The sequence below is a fragment of the Vicia villosa genome, unplaced genomic scaffold (genome assembly GCF_029867415.1).
Source record: "Vicia villosa cultivar HV-30 ecotype Madison, WI unplaced genomic scaffold, Vvil1.0 ctg.000691F_1_1, whole genome shotgun sequence".
Classification (NCBI taxonomy): Eukaryota; Viridiplantae; Streptophyta; class Magnoliopsida; order Fabales; family Fabaceae; genus Vicia; species Vicia villosa.
This window is the reverse complement of record NW_026705312.1, coordinates 86,176-101,323: the sequence shown is the minus strand read 5'-3', so window position 1 is coordinate 101,323 and position 15,148 is coordinate 86,176. Positions and strand designations below refer to the sequence as shown.

The 15,148-nt window shown below is 33.4% G+C and overlaps 2 protein-coding genes across 3 annotated transcripts; one reads left to right on the top strand and one right to left on the bottom strand.

Annotated features, from left to right (window-relative positions):
* Positions 1–821: 821 nt before the first annotated feature.
* On the bottom strand, positions 822–7,761 carry LOC131630525 (pyridoxine/pyridoxamine 5'-phosphate oxidase 2). 2 transcript variants are annotated; one of them, XR_009292362.1, is made up of 8 exons: positions 7,618–7,761; positions 7,473–7,522; positions 7,330–7,387; positions 7,135–7,167; positions 6,961–7,056; positions 6,695–6,862; positions 6,416–6,605; positions 822–1,041 (listed from the first exon to the last, which is right to left on the bottom strand). XR_009292362.1 is itself a non-coding variant. In XM_058901302.1 (7 exons), the coding sequence occupies exons 1-7, from the start codon at positions 7,702–7,704 to the stop codon at positions 6,504–6,506; spliced, it is 594 nt and encodes a 197-aa protein (XP_058757285.1). In that variant the 5' UTR covers positions 7,705–7,761; the 3' UTR covers positions 6,287–6,503. The 2 variants fall into 2 exon arrangements, 1 of the variants encoding a protein (XP_058757285.1); XM_058901302.1 differs by lacking the exon at positions 822–1,041 and having other exon boundaries at positions 6,287–6,605.
* On the top strand, positions 1,034–4,158 carry LOC131630524 (laccase-6). Its single transcript, XM_058901301.1, has 6 exons — positions 1,034–1,304; positions 1,473–1,624; positions 1,718–1,962; positions 2,046–2,174; positions 2,267–3,208; positions 3,487–4,158. The coding sequence occupies exons 1-6, from the start codon at positions 1,176–1,178 to the stop codon at positions 3,615–3,617; spliced, it is 1,728 nt and encodes a 575-aa protein (XP_058757284.1). The 5' UTR covers positions 1,034–1,175; the 3' UTR covers positions 3,618–4,158.
* Positions 7,762–15,148: the final 7,387 nt, after the last annotated feature.

Sequence of the window (15,148 nt, the reverse complement as noted above, 5' to 3'; positions counted from 1 at the left end):
TTAAGTAAAAAAACAATTGTTATCTATATAATTATAATATCAATTTAATAATTAATTTTAAAATTAAATATATTTAACTTTGATAAATTTTAGTTTTTTTCTTAAATAAAACTTAAAATTTAAATATTTATATGAAATAATATAAATAAATTATTAAAAATTTACAAATTTTATTACCGAATTTAATTTTTCTTGTGTTACTCTTTCTTATATAAAACATTTTAAAAAAAAAAATTTTGATAAATAAAAGACTTTATTTTAACCATTATTATGGAAGGGATGACAATATGACTCACCCTATAAAGAAAATTTAATGTTTATTTGAATAATAATTCCACCTTAACTAAAAAAAAATGTCAATTATCTAACAGACAATTTTAAAATTAGTTTCAAAGCATAAAAATAAAATATTTTAGAACATCTCTTGAAAATCAATTTTTTTTTTTTTATCTAGTAGTCTAGTGGCTAAAAATTCACTCATTAATAGTGAATAATGAATAAGTGAAATATCACGGATTTAAGGGCATTATTGTTGCACAACAACTAATTGGGCAAGTTTAACAGAACAAAGCTTAAATATTTTAATGATGGTGAATTGAAAAAAAAAAACCTCATTTTAATATTTGTCTTAAGCCTCACATTCTACTCTTAAATTATAAGTTGAAGGGATATTGCTGCTATGTAGTTTGAGTTCTACCATATAACTTTCAATATTAATAACAAAGTTGAATAAAACATGTTACTAAATAAAAGTAACAAAAACATTCAAATTTATGCAAAAACAAGCATAACAGAAAGGAAAGTAGGTGATTGTGGTGGGGTTTGACAGAAGCATGTGTGTCCTCTATTCTGAGTCAATGGTATGATTTGTAAGAGAAAATGTTGACAAGAAAGAAGAGTAAAAACAGATAGGATTGGGAGAAAAAGGGTATGTTGAAACCTTCCCTACCATTGTGTTGATGTTGAATAATCACATCCCAACACCTTATCATCACAAATTCACGCTAGAGGAATCATGAAAGCTGACAAATAGAATAGAACCTGCATCAATAAATACACTTTTTCTGAATTCCCTTTAATGAAAGAAAAAATCTACCAAAGATAGCTGCACTCTTTTAAAAAGGCTTCTCTTCTACTCTACTTTGTGCCACAATCTATGCTCACTTCTCCTAAAAATGGCCAACTTAGTAGTAACCACCTTGTTAATGCTTGGGCTGTGTTTGATGTATAATACTATCTTCAATGTGAAACTTATGGCACAAGGAAGTGTAATGGGAGAAACAACTAGGTTCTATGATTTTAAGGTATGTTGTGTTAAGTACTATCATATATGTAGCAGTATCGATGTCCTATGTTTTTGACAAAATCGTGTCTTTGTCGTATTGTGTCCTGTCCTAGTGTCTTTGTCGGAGTCTGTGTTTGATAGCTATCTTTCTCTATATTTGTTGATGTGCTTATTGGTTATTGTACAGGTTCAAACTAAACGAGTTACGAAACTTTGCAACTCGAAAGAAATCGTTACCGTGAATGGTATGTTTCCAGGACCTATAGTTTATGCACAAGAAGATGATAGAATCATAGTCAAGGTTACCAATAAGACACCTTTCAATGTTACCATTCACTGGTAAAATCTCAATCACAGCCTCATAAGCAATGTACTACATTTAACTAACAAATTTTTTTAACTAACAAGTTTTCGAGTTTTTGAAATTTTAAGGCACGGTATTCGGCAAAAGCTATCGTGTTGGTATGACGGACCATCCTTTATTACACAATGTCCGATTCAAGCAGGCCGGAGTTTCACCTATAATTTTACCGTGGTGAATCAGAAAGGAACTTTCTTCTGGCATGCTCATGTTTCTTGGCTAAGAGGAACAGTTCATGGAGCTATGATTGTTTATCCAAAGAATTGGGTACCTTTCCCATTTAAGAACCCTTATCAAGAGCAAATAATCATACTAGGTAACTTACAAGAATTCACCGTTTCATGTTGTATGTTTTCTTCGTATAGCACTGATGTTGCGAGCTGATTTGAATTATGGCAGGGGAATACTGGTTGCAGGATCTCCAACAAGTTGAGCATGCGACTCTAGTGAGTGGAGGAGCTCCACCTCCGGCAGATGCATATACGATTAACAGTCATCCAGGCCCCAACTATAACTGCTCCGTTAACGGTATTTTTGAGATAAAAGATAAAAACTAACAAATAATAGTGAAAACTGAAAACACTGATTTCATTGATATGTTTCATTTCTCATCTTTTCAGATGTGTACCAACTTAATGTGATTCCGGGAAGGACCTACATGTTAAGACTGATTAATGCGGGATTAAACACCGAGAACTTCTTTGCCATTGCAAATCACAAACTAAAGATCGTGGAAGCTGATGGTGAATACACGAAGTCATTCACCACAGACACGGTAATGCTTGCACCGGGCCAAACACTAAATGTCCTAGTCTCAGCTGATCAACCAGTAGGAAAATACTCCATGGCAGTGGCACCTTACAAGTCTGGCAGGATTGTCAAATATCAAAACGTTTCAGCGATTGCCTACTTCAACTATAAAGGAGCCAAATCCGACGGTTCATATTTACCGGCTAAATTACCTAAACTTGATGATAAGCTAGCTGTTAAGACAGTCATGGATGGATTAAGGAGCCTAAATCAAGTGAATGTTTTCAAAGAAATTGATAAAAACATATTCATCACGGTTGGATTGAATGTTCAAAAATGCCACTCAAAGACACCAAAGCAAAACTGTCAAGCAATGAATAACGGTGTGCTGACAGCTTCCATGAACAATATAAGTTTCGTTCATCCTCGTATATCAATCCTGGAAGCTTATTATAATAAAGTAAATGGAACATATACTGAAGATTTCCCCGATGCGCCCTCTAAGTTCTATGACTTCGTTAATGGTGCCCCAAATAACATTCCATATGACACAGAGTCGTTGAACGGGACTAGAACTAAGGTCCTTGAATACGGTACCAAGGTGCAACTCATTTTGCAGAACACGGGGACAGTCAATGTTGAAAATCACCCAATTCACATCCATGGCTACAGCTTTTATGTTGTAGGGTATGGCACGGGCAACTATAATCCACTAACAGCAAAATTCAATTTAGTGGATCCCCCGTACATGAATACAATCGGTGTTCCAGTGGGTGGATGGGCAGCAGTCCGTTTTGTAGCTGATAATCCAGGTATACACTTAAACATACAATTCTTTTTTTTTTTAGACGAAGTGGTAATAACCACTAGAAACTCACACACACAACCGTGAGTACCAGAGTTCGATCTCTGGTGATGGCGTCCAACCTAACAATATCGGTTTCTACCAATTGAGTTAGGACCTGGGGACCTTACATGTACATCTGTTTTCTATATTTTTCTATATCCACATCAAGGATACATCTCTTTTATATATTGTTTTACCGAAACATCGAGAAACAGTTTCTTATAGTAGCATAACCTTTTGCAGGTGTGTGGTATATGCACTGCCACATTGATATACATCAATCATGGGGACTTGGAATGGTATTTATAGTTAAGAATGGAAAAGGAGATCTAGAGTCCCTACCACATCCCCCATCAGACCTTCCTCTATGTTAAGGACTACCAACAGATCGAAACAAATAGTGCTAACAGATAATTGTGTGACCTTTTTCCGAGTTCGAGCATTCTTTAGCTCCAAGTATGTAGCTGTAATATGTGGCACTAGCGCATTTCTTTTAAAAGAAAATTTTAAGGATGTAAAGAAGCAAAATGAATAGATGAATGCAAATCTCTTTTTCATTGTTTTTTTGGTGCAGTAAAGTTTAGGCGATGAATGCAAATCTCTTTTTCCTTGTTTTTTTTGGTACGGGAAAAGTTTAGGCGAGGTCTGTCTCGGGAGCTCATTGAGGTCATGGAAAGCTTTAAGACTCAGAAAGTGAAATTGCTTCAACGGTAACATGGAATTTCATCTGTGTATTTTGATGTTTTGTTGTATTTTCAGTATTTTTGATTTATTGATTATTTGTAATTTGATTGTTTCGTTCATTTGTAATTTGATTGATCATTTATCGTAGAAATGTAGCTTGAGCTATCCCTTTCACTCACTTAGGTTGAAACTATTGCAATGTTTTTTGTTTTGAGCAATTTGGTCAAAGTCAACCATGTGTGGCTTGAATCTCAAGTTAAAAGTTTTAAAACAAGGTGTTTTTTAAACTTAGTTTGAATCGCAACTTTGGCTTATTTGAATCAAAAGCAAAAAGGAAATTTGGAATTTGGCACTGGAAGTGTGATTTGAATCAAAGGTTTTTTCTGATTCGAATGAAAGACGCCTTCATGTGAATCATAGATATGGTTGATACGAATCATGACTAAATGAATTATTTTGAAAATCACCTCTAGTTGTGTGACTCTATAATCATATAACTGCTCGATTCGAATCTCACTATACAAATCATGATCCGAATCAAACATGTCAAACCCTGAATTTATCACTTTGATTAAAGTCACTCTTTCAGCTTATTCAAATCATAATTGTAGGATTTGACTTGAATCAACTGTTTAATTTTTCACCTATTTTGTGTTTTACCTCTAGCACATATATAAATCATTTTTGTCATTCTCCAAATGGTGATGGAGACACTCTGACTCCTATTAGTCCTATGTATAATCAGACCAACTAATATTATCACTTCACATTCTCTTCTATTTTCCAGACTACCAAGAATATGTTAATACCCATACACCTCTTCGCAGACTACCAAGAATATGTTAATACCCATTCACCTCTTCACATTTTCACTTTATTACTATGCACCTCTTCACCTCCTACTACTTATTACTCCTACTATTTATTAATGGGCACCTCTTCACAGCCTACTTTTTGATTCCACCTCCTCACATTCTATATTTCAAATATTTTTTAATGACTTGTTATAAAAATATTTCAAATATTTTTTAATATGACTTATTATAAAAATTATTAGAAAAATATTAATTCTGAAACGGAGCGTAGCGAAATTGAAACGGAATATCGGCTTTCGTATCGGATAGCCAAATTCCGATATGAAAAACCGGTATATCGGCGATATAACCGACATTTAAGAACACTGACATAAGTGTGTCCATATTTTTCACAAATTCAGAAAAACCATGGGTGTTCTTTTTTTAACTAACATCTTTTTCTCTCAAGTCAAGCCTAGAGAAAAACTTCATAGAGTGTTGATTGAATGAATTCTGATACGGAGTTGTGTGAGATTCTTTAGATAACCAATCATCTTCAGCCTTGAAACATAAACCCATTATTGTGGTACTCAACTCTAAATATTGTGTGAGTGGTAGTTGCAAGGTACATTAGAGAATCTAATGTTTTTTTACGCTTTTTGTGTGTATCAGATTAAATAATCGGTTTGTGATTATGGTGTCTGGCAGCAAGGAAAAAGATTAATTTTCTTATCCAAGAATATTTCGGTAGAGTGAGTGAAGACCACTGCAAACGAAATTTTAGAGTTTCTAAGATCCTTCCTTAGAACAAAGGCTCAAACAAGGAAATTCCAATAGGGTTGAGCGAAGAATGCTGTGTACAGAATCTTGGAGCAAAACTTAGGTTCTAGGAAGGTGATTTTAGAGTTTCTAAGATCCTTCCTTAGAACAAAGGCTCAAACAAGGAAATTCCAATAGGGTTGAGCGAAGAATGTTGTGGACAGAATCTTGGTGCAAAACTTAGGTTCTAGGAAGGTGACGAGCTTAAGATCGTGTGAAGATCTAGTGAATTTGGTTGTTTTTAGTCTCTACCTACAACAGAAAAGAAATATAGATTTAGACATGTGTTTGCTTAGCTTTTTGACTTGAAGTGTTCAGTGTTGTCTTGATTGTCCTCGTAACAAAAAAATCTTTTATATTAATTTGCAAAATAGTGGAAGACCTGACAAATTTTCAATGGTTGGATGTTGAATACTGGACTAAACGCTAATGGGGACGAATGCGTTGAACCAGTATAAATCTGGTGCACAATTTCTCTTTCCCTTCTCTTTCAAATTTCAGTCTAGATTTGTATGACCTTAAGTTTTATCGCTTTCTAGAATCACATGTTGCTAGGTTTTTTATTAGCTTATAGTGATTTATGTTTAAGTGTAGGTTTTGTGATACATTTGTCATTTAAATCTTCTTTCTGGTGATTATAACTATATAGACTCTTAAAATTAGATTGATTGTTCGATTAATACGATTCAATGTAAACATCTTGTGTAAAACATATTGATATTATTGGAAATCAAAGTGATAAAATATGACTCCAGTAAGATATCCATATATTAAAATGTCATAGGTTTACATTGAACATGTGCAACATTCAATTGCTCAGAGAATTATGCAACATGAAAGCCGACTAAGTGACTCTTATTAAATAAAAATCTTACCAGCACATTCAGCCAATTCTCTCTCACCGATACTCTAGAACATGCAATTAGTTGATTGCAAAGAAATCTACATATGACAGATAAGAAATCACGGGTTGACCCTCTCGACACTCCAATTTTTCTTTGCTTCCGCACTCAAACTTGATCTGAATGTTAGCCTCTGGTTACTCTTTAGATTCAAGTAATCAACCTGTAAAGGGATAAAACCATAGTGAATATGTGAAAGAGAAAAGGCGTGTATTGAAAGTAAGAGAGACATCTTTAGTACTGATTCAGTACCTCATCTGGTTCTAGAATCAGAAGACAAAAAGCATCAACCGGACCTATAGAAGGATCCAACAATATTTCAGTTTGTGCTTGTTCATTTAGACACGGAAGCCCCGGGTTAGGCCACAAATATTGCGCCCTTGATCTCACAGAACCCGCAAACCAGGATTTCTCTCTTTGCTACATTATGAATTGATAAACAGATACGGAATTACTCTAATCGATGAAAAACAGAATGCGATTCAAATTCAATCATATCTGAAAACCTCTAATCAAACCTGAAGTTTAAGCGGATCAGGATTCGTCCCGTCGATAACATCTACACGCCCATTTATCCGAAACTGCTCCCACGAATCCGTGAAATACCAACATATCTAACCACAATAACCACACTTAGTCTCAAAACCTAACCCCTCAGTTTTTTTCATTCTTTTCAAAAAGAGAACAATTACCTCAGCAGAAGAACAAATCTTCAGCTCCTCAATCTGTACTACAAACAAAGCAACAAGTAATCAACTTTTCAATGAAAAATCTCACTCATGCACTAAAGTTCAAAACTTTCATGAACAAAATTACAAACAAACGAAAACCCAGTTTTTATATTTCCAACATTGAATTTCTGTAACAAAATTTGATCAAAAAAACACCTTGCGAGTTCGGGTGTCGGTGTTAATAAGGATGTTGTCGGTGCTGTCTTGGAAACCTCTGAAAATTCAAAACAACGAATGACATGTGATGAGTTTGGGTTAAACTATGTGAGAGAGTGTAAGGACAAAGAGAAGAGCAGAACCTGAAAACGACAGTGCGGTTCGAAGGTTTTCCGTTGGTTCCTATGGTTGCCTGAAACACATAATCGACAAAGGTAGAATAAATAAATTAAAAATTAATTAAAAATGAATTAAAAAAAAGATGAAAGAGAAGAAGTAAAGGGTTACGAGTTGCATGTAAGAAGAGTGTTTGAGATGAGTGTTGGATTCTAGAGCATTGAGAAGAAGCTGCTTCCATGCTATGATGCTCCCCATTCCCAATTTTTGCTATGCCTTTAGATTTTTTTTTCTTCTCACAAATTCCACACTTTTTTAAAAGTTTTTTTTCTTTCTTGAATTAGTTAGTATTTATCCTACGTTCTATTTTTAATTTTTACTTTTTACTTTTTTTTAACATCTTCCATTCTATTTTTACTATTTACTTTTGTGAATTTATTGAAATTCTCGATCACCGGGTATAAACGAGGTTAGAAAACAAGATCAGAAAGAAGTACGAAGTCTTAGTTGTTTCTAACAATAAACGGCACGGTTCTAAAATCTACGGGAAAATCATTAAAAAATAAAACTTTAATACTTTGAATTGAATTAATAATGAGAATTTCTCAAAGGGCCTATTTACTCCGATTGCTAGAGAGAAATAATTTTTTGAGATGAATTTGACTCCAACTTAATCAACTAACCTTGATAAAAGAAATTCAAGCCCGACACGTACCGGATAACATATGGTGAATATCATCGTAATACATTGACATTTCTATAATGATTGTCAAGGATTAAAGATCCAAAATGAAAAATTAATCTGAAAAGGTCCTTTACAAAAGCATATGGGAAAAAAAAACTTAAGAATGTTAAAGAGAGAAAATGACAACTTAGAGATTATTTCAATCAAATTAGTGTTTATTAACAATCCCAAGTACTCTTTATATAGCTATGGGTACACAATTAAATATTAATTATGAGTTTGACTTCTACAATGTCCATAATCAATTACTTGATGGTAACATTTGATTATCAAAAGGTAAGTCGTGTGAAAATATGTGATTTTGTTAGGTTCAGTTGACTTTTAAAAATAAAACTAAATCAAATCAAACTAATGTGGTTTGAATTAGTTTGATTTGTTTAATTTTTACAACAAAAAATTATGTTTAATCAAATATAAACAAATAATAAATAATTCATACATTATCTTCTTAGTTGTTCTTGACAAGGAAGAGTGAAAATGGACAAAACAATATCATATGATTTTCTTATATTGCTTTAAAATATATTAGGTAATGTATGTATCCAAAACTATATAAAAAATTAGTAACATTAATAAATTTATAAATGGAGTGAAATTAACTGTGTGTGGGGTTGCTTCTGAAATATATTATTGTTGTCCATAAATTGTATGGCAGAAATATAAGAAGCAACAAAAATTTGTAGTTTTTAGAGTACAAGGATGGGTGACTACTGAAGAAGTGAAACATGTTGCATCAAAGGTAATAGAAAATGCTGACATAGACATGTTACAGCCATTTTTTACTTGTTTTAGTATTCATTAATCAATCAACAATTTACAATTATCTTTTATTTATGTTTTGTAATCCTTTATACATATGAAAAGAAAGTATTGAAGACACTTATACAACATATGCATGATATAGCATGTTGTTAGACAAGTGAGTCAAAATTAATTGGGCATTATCATGGTATTGGATATGTAGACTTAGTTGTATTGAGAAAATCAAGGTTCTAATTTGGAATATTGGTCATAAAGCTCTCTCTACTTTCAATATTAAGCATTAAAGGAACACATATGATTTTGACCAATGACCCCGATTATAAGATCATGTAGAAGACATTTTCTCCATATGAGAGATTGTAAAGCAGATAACATGATCTGGAAAGCACTAGGATTCAATGAGATAAGCATCCAACATAATGTTTTTATCTAACACTAAAACAAAAATAATGTAGGCAACAATGGAAAACGTGGCCTAAAGTAAGAAAGTACTGCCTAAATTTTTAGGGGACAATTTTTCAAGCGTGGAGTAAACGACAGTTGCCTATTCCTTTCGAGCACTTTTTTTATTTCTACCCATGGATTCTAAACCTCTTTGACTTAAATATCAAAAGGTTGTGGTTTTAGTAGTTATTTTAGGATTGCGAGCACGTTTTTTTACCCATGGTTTATGTATTGACCTGAGAATCATAACCAGGAAGGGCCACAGACGTCTTGCATAGTGTCGGTGATGAAGAGGAGGGGATGTACCTGCAAGGTACCCCGACGATCAAGTAAGTAGGAGTATAGATACGATTTAGTGTTTAGGATTTTGAAATTGTGTTACCTGACCCTTAAATGAGAGGGTTTTTATATTATCCCCAAGCGTTTGGCCATTGGTCCATGTTTTGGGCTAGATCGTGGATTAAGACCCAAAATGCGTGACTGCCAGGATTCTAGAAGCGTGTCTAGGAATCCTGGGAGGCTGCCTGAAACTAGTCGTTGGTTGGGCAGAAGGATGGTTTTTGGTCGACACGGTCGTCTGTCGGACAGAGATTGTTCCACATCTGATAGGAGCAAGGTGTGTGCCTTGCTACTAATATGGGAGCAGTCTAGTCGAGCGAGATGTCCTCGTCGTGGCGGGGAGCGAGCCCGGTGAAGGGCAGGTCGAATGGAGTCTGTGTTCTCCTTAGGTGGTTGGGGCAAGGTTATTAGGCCTTCTTGGGAGAAGGAGTGGATTAGGCCATGCCTAGCCATCAGGCCAGACCATAACAGTTTATAATAAGCAATAACAAAAAAGTTGCCTATCGATTGAAGATTAAATAAAAATTGTTGCACTTTTATCTTGTAACACTTAAATATTGTTGATCTAACAAAAACGTATATGTAACTTCAGTGTTGTGCAATTTAGAATTTTAAAGATATATTTAGTATAGAATTTCCTTTTAATTTATATGATATGGTGACATATTTGCGGTCATATACCTTCAAATTATTCAAATAATTTATTTGTCAATATTATTAAATGAGAGGAAACACATTTTTAAATTGAAAACATATCAATATGAAGTATTAATAAGGTGAAGTGTAATAAACCCTTTGAAATGTAAAAAAAACAATATTTTCAAAATAAATCCAAGTGATATAAACTATAGTTGGCTTATGTAACTCCATAAAACAAAATATAATCATCCATATTTGAATCAATGACGATCTTCATCACATTCATTGTATTGAGGATCATGAGAATCATCATCTTGAAAATATAACCTTTAGGATTGTCAACTTGATCATATTGAAGATCATCATCATCTTGATTATATTGAAGGTCATTGTCATCTTGATCATAATGAAGATATTGTCATCTTCAAGATTGTCATGTTGTTCATCTTGAGCATCGTCTTCGTTTCTAACATATAAATATGAGGAAAAAAATTATATATTGCTCACTAACAAAGTTAAAATAATTAGAGCGACATATGTAGAGCTTTAAATGGCTCAACATCCATACAACAATTATTCAATTCAAGCATTTTCTATTTATATACTAATTCCGGTCTCATTTATAAGAAAAGATTCTCTTTTTAGATACATTGAATAAATAATGTATCTGGACAATATATTGTCCAAATACATTATTTATTCAATGTATCTAAAACGAGAATCTTTTCTTATAAATGGGACCAGAGGGAGTATTACTCATTAACAAAATTTGAACATTTAGAATTCAAACTCATCTTTATGAAGTTTAGACATAAATGTTACCAACTAAACCAATTTATAGTGATAAATTTCTTTGAATATTTAGAAAAGGTGACAATAACTTTCAAAAACTCATATACACGCCTATATAATTTCAAGTTCAAATAGATTCTTCATTCTAACAATATCAACATTTTATCGTTAGATGAAGGGATCGAGAGCCTTGCAGGTAGTGGAGGTACTGACTTATATAGAATAAGGTGAGTCTCTCTTGTTACCACTTTCCTGTTTTTCTGTTGGGTTCAGTTAGGAGTTAGTTACGATTCTGCTACAAGTCGATTAGTGTCGGTTAGAGGTTATAAAAGTTTGTTAGATGGTTGTTATAGTCAATTATGTGAAAGATAGAAGAAAAAATCGGTTATGTTAGTTTGAATTGGTTATGACAGTTAGGGATTAGTTAAGTTGTTAGAGGAAGTTAGGGTTCTGTTAGTTACCTAGGTTTGAAGGTTGTTAACTGTAAAAGCAATTAGTTACAAAACAGTTAGGGATTGGGTTTTCTATTATGAGTTGTTGGAAATCTATTAGGTGTTAGTTTAGAACAGTTGGTGGAAGTTAGTAATCTGTGTTTGAATGCTGAGCTGATATGAACATTGCAGGTTTGGTGCGGTCTTGCTTGTAGCGCGAAGTTCATAGGCATCTCGTCGCGACTTGAATGTAGACCTGAAACTATGATGGTTTTGTAATTGTACATATTGTATAATAACTTATTCTGGTTCTAGCTGAAGCTGAAAATGTTGTTTGATTCTGAACTGGTGTTTGACTGTTGCAGGAGCTGATGATGTGATTGGATGCAAGTTTCCGAACCGGTTCAACGTGTACATGTGGCTTGAGTAAGACATTGGGGTGAATAACTCAAGATGGAACCATGGAGATCTTTCTTTCCTCTTTCTTCTTTTTTTGTAAAGAAATAGGTGAAATCAGTATGCAATTGAATATAAACTTAATGTAATTCGCTTACTTTAGTCTAAATTGTATCTTCTTCTAGTTTTACAATGTAATGGATCTTTTTCTTTTGTAATTTAATGAATATGGATTGTGTAATGAAGATATAATGATATTGAATAGACTCGCTCTTCGAGAGATTCAGAATTCAATGTACAAATTGTTTTGAATTTTTGTGGTTGGAAATGGAGAATATGTAATGGATTTTGATGGCCTTTGAGCTTGAAATATAATGTAGACTTTTCTTTCTTCAATTTTAAATTCATTTTCTTTTCACTCCAATTCTTTTGAAGTTGAATTCCAAACATATGCTTTCTTGAATTTGCAACTTGAATAAATCATGATAGGAGAACCCTTGTACCCTTGAATGGATATCGAACCAATTGAATCCTCTTGATTGAATGATCCATAAATTAGTCAACTGTTTCTCTTTTTCCATAATATTGCTCTTTTGACTTTTTCTTATAATCCGAATAAATCCAAATGTCAGATTAAATGAATGAGGCTTCATGAATCCCTTGCAAATGTCTCCAAATGATTTCGAGTGAGACTTCTTGACTAATAACATTGATGGATGGTTTTCATAAAGAAATCCTTCTTGAGTAATACCTGATTAGGGAAATAAACCCTAATCAAGGGATGGTGAGAAGCGCAGATATATAATGAGTGGGATCAAAATATTAAGGAGCAATAGCCCTCGATGATGCATAGCCAAGCCTTTGAGATACAACCAGTTGAGAATCCAACACTAACACAAATCTACCTCAGTTGCAGCATACTAACAGAATCCCAACCTTTCAAACTCCTTGATCATGTGATAAACTTATTGATGAATCAATGCATAAGATGTTACATGACCTATTGGAGAGATGCATCTGAATAAGAAGTTTAAGCCAATTAGAAATAAAATTAGATGGACAAATTTTGGGGTGCAACAACATATCAATGTAAGTAAATAATTATAAACATAAACTAAGTGAGATGAGTTTATGCCTCATGTGTTTACATAAATGAGTGAGAGTAGATATACTTTCTAACTATGATACTTTTTCATCATCCTTGCTATTACTTGATGTATATGATGTCATAGATATGATCAAGGCTTGTTTGTTTATTGAGTGAAAAAACTACTAGATCAAAAATCTTACCGTGTAAGAGTGTGATCCTTTGACGACCTATTTAAGCCTACGAGAAAAATTTTCTTTATGAAAAATTATAACCTTTACATAAATACGTATACTTTTGTATTTAATAAAGGTTTAGTATATTTTGTAGTGTTTGATAGTTTTCTATTTATTTTGTAGGTATTGAGGCGTATTTGGAGCACGAGCAATAAAGTGTCGAAGACACAACTTCAAACGTATGATTTTGAGCAACTCATCAACGAATAAGGCTCAAAATCAAAGAATTAAAAAAATCAACAATTTAGTTGATATTTTGCCATTGTTAGAAAGAGAATTGAATAAGCTCTCTAACACTTCGAACCAGGCGTAAATTGGAGTTACGGTTCTCAAGTTATGGCCAAACAATGTAGAATTTTCTACTGTTGCTACTAGTGTAGTTTTTCCGGCAAATCCAGACTCACTCGGCGAATCTGGAAGGACAGAAATGCATTAAAAGGGGTAAAAACATATTTTTATAGGTTATGTTTTGGGTTTTTTTATCCCAATCCATCAAACCTTCATTTCTGATAGAGAGAGCTTAGAAAACAACTTTGGAGCTTGCATACGGATGATCCGGGATGGATAGATCATCAACCGACACTGACAAATCGAGAGATTTTTGGTTCTTTTCTCTTTCTCTTTGTGTATTCTCTCTTATTTGGGTTTTGTATATGTATTTACTTTGAATTAATGTATATTTGTCGCCCATGGCGTTATATAAAATCTGCTTTACAAATGTGTGTTGATTTTTGTCTTAGATTTTTACTCTGTGCTCAAGGTTTGGGTTGTTATAGACATATACTGCTCGAATCCTTGTCTAGGATGATTATCTGTTAGTTTCTGGATTCTAGAGATAGATTTAGAGCTAACAATCTTTGTGGGTGTCGAAACTTAATGCTTCTGTGTTAGTTGTGTCGGTTGAGAGATTGTCGATACAATTGATATGAATGTCTGTTGTGTTGTTGAGGTTGGCTGAGAGATTGTTGCCAAGATGATATAGTAGTTCTCTCTACTTTGGATTAGAAATGACTTAGGATGTGAGCGATGTTAGATGATACTGACAAGTGTTGTAGTTTAAGTATAACTGGTCGATAAGTTTAAGTTTGTGAGAAGTAGATTATATGCATGTTTGATAAGTTTCTTCACTCTGAAGAATGAATTCTTTTTACGTTGATATTTAATTTTTCGTTTTTATACTTTAACTATTCAATCCAAACTCATAACTTTGAAAACTGTTGAATAGCAGTTCAATGCACTGATCCCTATGAAGACGATAAATTTCTTGAATAAATATTTCCAAAACTCTTGTTGCTTGTCGCTATACAGCTTCAACATTCATTATGCAAAGTATCAATTTGGCTTTCTAAAGCCTTAGTGAAATGTAACGCGTTATTGAGTTTTTACAATAATTACCAACCTTTGGTGGAAAAGCGGCCACATACTACCAAACCTTACGTTACCACGGTTCATCATCTGTGATGATATCCCATTTCCATATGTGGTAAAAGACATTTTTTATAGTTGTGTGTCTATTCTTACCACACATCCAACACAACATCCTCATATCTGCTACACTTATTTTATTCTCGTGTTAATTCTTAATCGCCTAATATTTTGTTCCACATAACATCACAAATCTTACCACAGTCTGATAAAAAAAATTCCAGCTTGAGCGGTACCTTTGTGTCACATAGAACCCCTAAAGCCCTTTCCCATTTCAGTCACCCAACTTGAGTTCAATGATTTATATCCCCTTATATTTGTCCATCATTTTATATTATGAAACAAAGATATTTGAATCGTGTGACTTGGGGGATTATATAGTTTTCAAATTTACTCTCTAGGTTAG

What these genes read in the sequence shown, in the direction of transcription:
- LOC131630524 (XM_058901301.1), top strand. Translation starts at nt 1,176, where the DNA reads ATGGCCAACTTAGTAGTAACCACCTTGTTAATGCTTGGGCTGTGTTTG. An exon ending in TTCAATGTTACCATTCACTG is followed by an intron (nt 1,625 to 1,717) that starts GTAAAATCTCAA and finishes TGAAATTTTAAG; the next exon opens with GCACGGTATTCGGCAAAAGC. An exon ending in TTTTGTAGCTGATAATCCAG is followed by an intron (nt 3,209 to 3,486) that starts GTATACACTTAA and finishes AACCTTTTGCAG; the next exon opens with GTGTGTGGTATATGCACTGC.
- LOC131630525 (XM_058901302.1), bottom strand. Translation starts at nt 7,704, where the DNA reads ATGGGGAGCATCATAGCATGGAAGCAGCTTCTTCTCAATGCTCTAGAA. An exon ending in AACCGCACTGTCGTTTTCAG is followed by an intron (nt 7,388 to 7,472) that starts GTTCTGCTCTTC and finishes TTGAATTTTCAG; the next exon opens with AGGTTTCCAAGACAGCACCG. An exon ending in AGATTTGTTCTTCTGCTGAG is followed by an intron (nt 7,057 to 7,134) that starts GTAATTGTTCTC and finishes TATTGTGGTTAG; the next exon opens with ATATGTTGGTATTTCACGGA.